Raw genomic sequence first — 8814 nt, 5'->3', positions numbered from 1 at the left:
TTCTTATAACTACCTTTTTTATACAGTTAAGTAGTTTATTCGGTAATCTAATGACACTCAACAAAAAAAAAAAAAAAACATAAACAAAATTGTTGGCAAACATAGTTCATTATTTTTTTTTAACATACCAATCATCAATATCAATATTATTATTTTAATTTGTTATGATAGGTAATCATAATTAATTACTTCACAGTTACTTTTCTTACAATATCATAAGTTTGGATTCTTTATTAGGTGGCTTAAGTAATAATGGTAAATTGGTAAATGGTATTCGATTGTTGATATTAATGCCTTATGTATGTATGGGGGTTAAAAAAAATTGTGTAATGAAAAAAGTGCAATGTTTTGTAGCGCTCTTCTCGTAGTGGGATAAACTTGAAATTTGAACCATATTGGTTATACTTATTGGTAGGTATCGCGTGCAAAGTATGAATTTAGGAGTTGAATTTCATAACCCTTCTTATTTTTTAGTTTAGGATAATTAAATTTTAAATTTTATTTCGTACTTTTCCTATCATAAATTCCTACCATACTTTTTTACAATAGCATTAATTCGGATTCTTTATTAGGCAGCTAAGGACTATGGTAATAGGTACCTAATAGCATTTGATTCATGTTAAAATAATATTAAAAATCTATAATTAACTTGGATTAAAAGTATGTCTAAGTTAAGTTACAAACCTATATTGAGATTGACTATTTATCTAAATATCTTGCAAATAGTTTATTTTAAATTACGATTATTAAATAATTCTTAAAGAATTTCAACTGTTAAATTCATACTTTGCATGCGATACCTACCAATATAGGAAACTTATGGTTCAAATTTCAAGTTATAAAAGTTAGTTAGAAGAAAAATGTATTTAGCTCTTGTAAATTAAATCTATACCAATTATTTCAATTAAAAGTATTAATGCAGATTTTACTAAACTTTAAAGGGTCATAGTTAATAAAATAGCCAACCAAAACTGATGATTTGACTATCAACATATTTAGAATAAAAAGCTCTCCAGAATCCATTAAAAATATAGAAGTTTCCATTTGAAAAAATAAAGTTGATTTTGATATCGGTATATACACACCTGCGTGCTTAAACATTTTGAAATTTTTATGAAAAAATTGCCTGTTAAAAATAAAGAAACACATCTTTTTTCGTTTTAACGAAATTCCGTGTCATCGATCCATAATCGTTAAAAAAACCCGCGTACAATGACATAAGATACACACTGTATAATAATAAATTATCGTATACGCCAGCCGGTATAGATGAAACGCGCGCGAAAATAACGTTGTATTTTGATTGTTTCACGAATACACCTCCGGCGATAAGGTGCAGAGCGGTGACTCAAAACGTTCCGGCGCGCACGCACACGATATAACAATAATAATAATAATAATAATAAATTCCCGTCGTCCGTCTGCCCATACTAAAATTATTGTTACATCTCATTCAGTTTTCGCTCCATAACGTGCATAATACGATAATATTATTATTTTGCGGACTACAATTTTATAACTATAATACGCAAAAGTGATGTGTGCACAGTGCGCGTGTGTTGTACGTACATATCATTATACTGCGAATCGCAGCTTAGTGCCAACGTACGCGCGCTCCCCCCGCTTGACCGTCCCGCAAAATCCGAACACACGGTACATCGTTTTTATTGTATATGATAAATTTAGTGATGGGCGCAACCGAGTGAAAACCATCTAATTATTCGATTGTTTTATAAAACTATCGAATAATTTTGGTTTAATGACCAATAATAATCGACTATCGAGAAAAACTATCGAACTATCGAAATTTTTTTTTACCATCGCTCGGACGACGAACATGTGAAATTTTGAACCACATTGCACACAGTAAGCGCTTATCAATTATCAATTAATACTATCAATAATTAATTAATTCATTCATTCATTCATTTCACTATGTAGTTTTTCAAACTATCGATAGACAATCGATAGTCAAAACTAGTCGGTTGCGCCCATCACTTATATTAAGCTGCCGCAACGACCGGACGCGATGGACGGCACCGTCAATACTACTTCAGGTTGCTGAACACGGCAATACCCAAAGGTGGGCATTAACTTGTTAAAAAGTCAAAGTTAAGTTAAAAATACATTTTTTTTTAACTTTTAACTTTACTAGTTAATTGTTTTTGTTTTTAACTAGTTAACCTATTCAGTTAAAATGTTTATTGTTGTAACTTTACTTTTTATAGTTAATCATCATTATCGTGCAGTTAAGTCAATTTTTTTTTCGAATCATCTATAATCAACTAGACAATACTGATTCATCGACTCTTTTTCGATTTTGGTTATTTATTTTCGAATTATATGTTATAATAATCTAATTTTTTACACAGTGTTAAACATCTTGGTAAATGTTTGTGTATAACAAAATACTAGACAGTTTGTGACTTAAAAATATTGAACCTTGAAAAAAATCAACTTTTTTTTAACTGAGATAAGTTAATTGTATTTTCTATCTAAACTTTTAACTTTCTTTCTTTTGGGTTATTTGGTCGCTATGACCATCTCACAACCAATTCTCCAGCCGTCTCTGTTCATCGCCAAATCCTTACCGTTTACTCCGCCTCTTAATAACTTTAAACTTATCTAATTAAATTTTTTTTTGTTAACTTTTAACTTAATTGAAGGCAATTTAATTGAATTAACTTAACTTGCCACTGTTAATTATTTTCACTAACTTTCACACCTTTGGCAATATCGGAGAACTGTGCGTAACGTCACCACTCACCCGGTGTCTGCACTTCACGGATCCGACGACGGCAATAATGGACGCGTTGGCCGTCGCGGCGATCCTGATGCTTGCGCTGAGGGCGGCTGTCTGCGTGGACGCGGCCGCTAACGTGGACATCGGTCGCAGCGTGGACTTGCTCCAGCGGTTCGGTATTATCGGCGACGTGCTGTACGGCGACGTGTCCAACACCAAGGAGTCGGTCACCCACGACATAATCGACGGGGCCGATCGTTTCACGTGAGTGTGCTTAAAAATAATATTGTACTAAGCCTATAAGTAATCACAACAAATTTATAATCACAATGACAGAAAAAAATTTTCCAAAAGTTCAATTATTTTGTTGTTTTATTTTTTTACATTTTGGGCTGAAAATAGTGGCAATAGAATAATCTTTGGGTAACTACTTGCTATTGAACTTAATTAAGATATATTTATACACAATTAATTTGAAATCACCTATTTTGTTGATAACATTTTTTAAAAAATAGCTCTTTAAATCAATAATCAAAAGTGAGTAGGCAATTCGTTAGGTAATGACGTTATATAATGTGTGTTCATTTTTCAGGAGTAATAAATATGAACAATTTATGTTTTAGGTAGGTATTTCAAAGTTCAAAATCTTAGCATTTTAATATTAAAGTTTCAGTTTTTAAACAAAATAAATAGTTGGATTCCAAAGTATAACACTCATCTAGTTCATCTTAGCACTCGGCAACCGTTATATTATATATTGAAAAATATAGTTTTCGGACTACTATTTTTATAAAATCGTAACGGTTGCCGAGTGCCAAGATAAACCGGCCGAGTTATCAATTTAACGTTATTTTTGATAATTTTACAAAATATTGTACATTTGTAAATCTAAGATCCAACCAAAGACATTTTGTCCATAGGTATTGTAAAAAAATCGCGTTCAACATGACTATTAGTAGTCTATTTGTGCATTGCCTTCACCTAGTCAAAAATATCAGCCAAATAGTTGTTGTTTAATAATAAAATGTTTCAATTGTAATTTTGTTGAACGCTAACATAATGAAAACTCAGTGCTATAGCTATAATACACCTTACAATACATATTATAATACATTAATTATTAAAGGGTGTGCTGGTGTAAACGCATCACGCACACACACACCTTTATGATAGTAATAATAATAATTAATAACGCTATCGCTATACAACGATTTAGTGCAAATCGTACAATGTATTGGTTATTAATTGTCCATAGAATAACTGTTAAGATAAACTCTAACGTCAAAGCGTAACGTGATAAAATTAGAATTAGGAACCGTACATGGGTACGTCCATTTACGACACAATAAGTAGAAAAAAACCGCAGGTGATTAATGTGGTTAATCAAACGCAATAAATATTTCACAAATAGGAATTGATGGAATATTAAAAAAAAAAAAAATTCTTCATAAAGTTACATTTTCATTATTATATGTTAAAATTTGAACATTAGTGAAACATTACATTTACATCTTCATTTCATTTAACACCGAATATTTGTTCAATATTATTCTTCCAACTATATTTTATTTAAAATTTAAATATTATTAATAATAATAACCATTTGTATTTATATTTTGTTATAAATTCGTAGAAATTATACTTACTCATTAGTCATTATAATATACGAATAATATTGATAAGCTCCGTGTACCACCACTCCGCCACCGAACAGCTCACACACGCACACACACACAACACATTATTATATATTTTATTTTTCAATGTTAATATTGTGTCGTCCGTGAATTATTATATTTTAATGTAATATAAATGTGATAAATGTAGATTATATAATTATGTAATATGGCCACCACAGTCCATTTACTAAAAAATAATTATATGTACCGGACTTTTTTTCCTAGGATTTTTTTACCTCGGACTGTTAGTTTGTATAGGCCGTGTGCCACAGATCAGTATTGATAATTTTTCCTACATGTATAGATTGTATATAATATATTATTATATATTATATCATATCTACTTATATTTTCTAAAAATTTTGTTTTTTTATTACCATGTACTATGTAGGTACAGTGAATTGAATACATGCTGCAGGCTTCGTGTTTTTATGAGCATATATATTTTATAATATATATATATATATACAGTAGGTATCAATGTAATATGATTAAGCAGCCCACTTAAATAGTTAGCTACATTATGTGGTCTGCCGGCTGTGGTTTGAACTTCGAAGACCTCTGGACTATTAATAGTTGAATAACCACTATAACTATAGACATAAAGCTAGCGATAAGAAATTAGAACATTATTTTATAAAACTACCATTCTTTTGGTTAGTTTAGTCAATTAGTTTAGTTTATTTAGTCTATGGTTAAATATTTGTACGAGCCTGCAGTATACATTATAAATAAATATTATAGGATTATGAATCATAAAATACCAAAATGTCATAATACACGGAAAAAAATAAATACTATAACCAAATAATTTTTTCCGTGTGTAAATAACTGAAAAATCGAAACACATATTATTGCATTTTGCGTATTTACAAATATCATATAATTTACCATATTAATTTCGACATAGGTTTTACTCTTTTTTTTTATTTATCGAGTATTTTCCAAATCTTTTTGTAATAGGTAATTAATATAAATTATTATTTTTTTTTTCAGTGAAGTTTTAAATGTGACCAAAAACCATACAAATCTACTAAACATCACGTTTTGTCCCGATTTGGACTGCCTATTCGACGTATATTTTGATGGCTTTCAAGTTGATCTAACCGATAAACCATGGAAACTGTTGACAACAAGTAGATCACGACATATGGTATCTGAACGTTTTGGTGTGCCTGATATAGCAATGGGATTCGGACAAAAATTCGTAATTGTGTCTTATAGGCGACCGGTGAAACGTATTAAAACATTTGATAACTTTACACAAGTTGCAGAACTAAAATCATCAATATCCGACAAATTTAAATGTATGTCCATTGGTATAGAATCCTTGGTGACGGATTTTATTACAGAGCATGGATCACATTATATTGATGAATACACATTAGGAGATACTGTTTTCCAGGTATAGCCAGGTATATATTGTCAGTAGAATAAGGCCATAACTCAAAATGACCAGGAAATCAATATGAAAGTTTAGAATAAAATGACAATTTTTTCATCACACAAAAAAATAATGAGAAGGGTAGATACATATTTATAATGTTGTCGTGATTATAATCAAGTGATTTTTATCCTTGTAAATAGCTTTACTTTTGTGTGATTTCAACTTGAAAAAACAAAATTTCAAATTTTGCCATGGCTATATAAATACTACTTTATTGTACTACCTTTTGAATTGATTTTAATATTATTTTGGCCGTAAACAAAATATATGAAGTGTTAAAAATTATCATTTTATTAATGCAATAATATTATAAAATAAGTTTATGTTGATTGAAAAACACTTAAACGGAAAAATAAAATAATAGCATAATATGATATTTAGTTTATAAAATCAACAACATCAGTCTCTTGAATGTTTGATTATTATTAATAATATTATCATTGAATTATAACAATTTGTATATTAAATTATTATTATAACAAAATAATATTATAATTTTAAATTGGCGCTACTACTGAAAAATAGAGAAAAAAATTACGAATTTATAGTCACCATGGACATAAAAATCATAAATTTCGAGTTGTGGCCTTATTGGCTTATTGTACTGACAGTGCGAAAACGAGGACGATCTCAAAATTAACCTCCAGAGATGGGACAGAATATATTTTTTAATAAATATAGAAAACAAAAATTATTTTACTAACATTTAGGTCAATTATTTTTCTTTATAGTCGTCGTTCAATTCCATACACTTTTTGTGTCATAGTACAAATTGTCCATATTATCTAATATCTATATTTTTCCTAAAGAATGGTGTCGCAAGTGTCCCGAGCCATTGGTGATTGGTTTACTCCGTTCAGCAGGTTATCAAAGTATAATATTGTGATTCGGTTGACGATTTATTCTTTCGGATAAAAGTTGATAGTCACTCTGTGCCAAATCGGGACTTTAGGACCCCAATTAAACTCATTACTCATCCTTAGTTAATAATGGTTTGCGTGCAGCAGTGTGTTGGCTGTGTGTTTTAAACATTTAAACGCCTTTCATAAGCATTCCTCTGCACTTTGTTTTGTAATGCTCATCTACGCAGCGGCGGCTCCAGGGGGGCCTAGGGGCCGCGGCTTCCCCAAGCTATATTTCTAAACAATTTTATACTGTTAAAAACAGAATTACAAAAAAAAAAAAACCATAGACATTTTCTGAAAATTATGACTAGACCCCCTACTAACCATGTCTCTGGAGCCGACCCTGCATCTACGTATCATGTATGTGCCATTTCCAAAGTTGAAACTGTTAATCGAAAAAAACAATGAGGATCTTTTAAACGGAGTGAACCAATGGTTCGGGAGTCGGGACACCGGTTACACCATTCTCAAAGGAATAGAAAATCTCGTACAAAAAAGTGCACAGAAATTAGAATTAAACGTGGACTATGTAGAAATGTAATTCAAATGTTAATAAAACTTTTAATACTATGATTTATTATTTTATATTTTTTAATACATATTAGTATATTTTGTCCGGAGGTTGATTTTAATATAGCTATCGACATGCCTAAGTATTATTATGTGTATACTGTATATATGGATATCCGTTTAACGTAAGGCATACATTGTTACAGAAAAACACTTAAGTGTTTGAAAATATTTACATTAATATAATACAAATAATTTACATAACTAATAATATTTTTGGAAAAAAAATATAATTTTTATCGATATATATATTTTAGTTTCTTACACTTTCTGAAAAACAATATACGTTTTTAATTTCATATTCTAAAACAGAATATTATTCGGAGTATTTCGATTTCCTGTCTATAAAAATCGAATTTTGAACAAATAGTTTATTAGTTATAACTTATAAGTACTTAATGTTTTAGTGAACGGAGTAATGGATCAGTATTTTGGCCAGGGGTATCCCTGTACCATTCCACTCCGCTTAAAGTACTTATAACTCATAGACTACTCCAGACTCCTACAAAATTTAATTATTATCAATCAAAATACTCCAAAAAATTAAAATTAGTAAAACGTTTATTTTTTTAGAAAAATGTTTTTTTCAACGACTTCAAATTATATGAAAAATAATATAGTAAAACGTAATAGTATTTTAAAATAATGAGAGTCATATACGTAAAACGGATCACTCGGTATAATATAACTCATAACCACATATTATACGGTGTCGCTGTTCCGCGTATAGGTGTTGGTGTACCTTCCGGTGTTCTACGACAAGTTCTACAAATGCGTGCTCAACAACTGTTCGGAATCGGACACGACGTTGTTGCTGTCGCCACTGTACACCGAATACCAGGGACGTGTGACGAGCGTCGGGTTGGACGCGGTGGAGAAATGGGTCGACACCAACCTACAGGTCGAGTCCAAGCTGGGCCACACGTATATCAGCCTGTACGCGCTCAAGAACCGACCTGAGCTGTTCGCCGAAATCGTCGCGCTAATGAACGAGCAGTCGGTGGTCGGGCTGCACCTCAAGGTCGTGTCCGCGTTCCTCGCCGAGCCAGTCAAGCGGAAATGGTTCACCGAGGTGCTGGACAACCATGTAAAACTCCGCGAACTCAACCTCTAAACCATCGGCCGGAAATTATGAAGAACGGTCCGTTTGTATTAAATAACATAAAATATTATAGATTACACCGTTAAAAAATAGTATTATGTTCGAAACGTGTAAATTGTCTATACTCTAATAATATAATACATAGGAATACCGTATATACAATAATTGCAGCACATCGATGGTTGGTGGGAGACCGTCAACGTGAACGAAAAGAAAAAAACAATTTATTATTTATTATTTTCGAGCATTTTATTATAATAATTGTATATAACTATATGTTTGCATTGTCCAATGTTTGTTTAAAAATAAAACTAAGTAAATTTTATTGAAGAAAATTCAATAATTCTATTTCGTGTAAAATAATTTTA

The 8814-nt window shown here is 30.8% G+C and overlaps 1 protein-coding gene across 1 annotated transcript; it reads left to right on the top strand.

Annotated features, from left to right (window-relative positions):
* Positions 1 to 2436: 2436 nt before the first annotated feature.
* LOC132936273 (torso-like protein) lies at positions 2437 to 8807 on the top strand. Its single transcript, XM_061002965.1, has 3 exons — positions 2437 to 3007; positions 5419 to 5827; positions 8075 to 8807. The coding sequence occupies exons 1-3, from the start codon at positions 2805 to 2807 to the stop codon at positions 8456 to 8458; spliced, it is 996 nt and encodes a 331-aa protein (XP_060858948.1). The 5' UTR covers positions 2437 to 2804; the 3' UTR covers positions 8459 to 8807.
* The last annotated feature ends 7 nt before the right edge of the window (positions 8808 to 8814 follow it).

The sequence above is a fragment of the Metopolophium dirhodum genome, chromosome 1 (assembly GCF_019925205.1).
Source record: "Metopolophium dirhodum isolate CAU chromosome 1, ASM1992520v1, whole genome shotgun sequence".
NCBI lineage: Eukaryota > Metazoa > Arthropoda > Insecta > Hemiptera > Aphididae > Metopolophium > Metopolophium dirhodum.
Note: the sequence above shows the minus strand (reverse complement) of the source record. Positions and strands in the feature narration are given on the sequence as shown.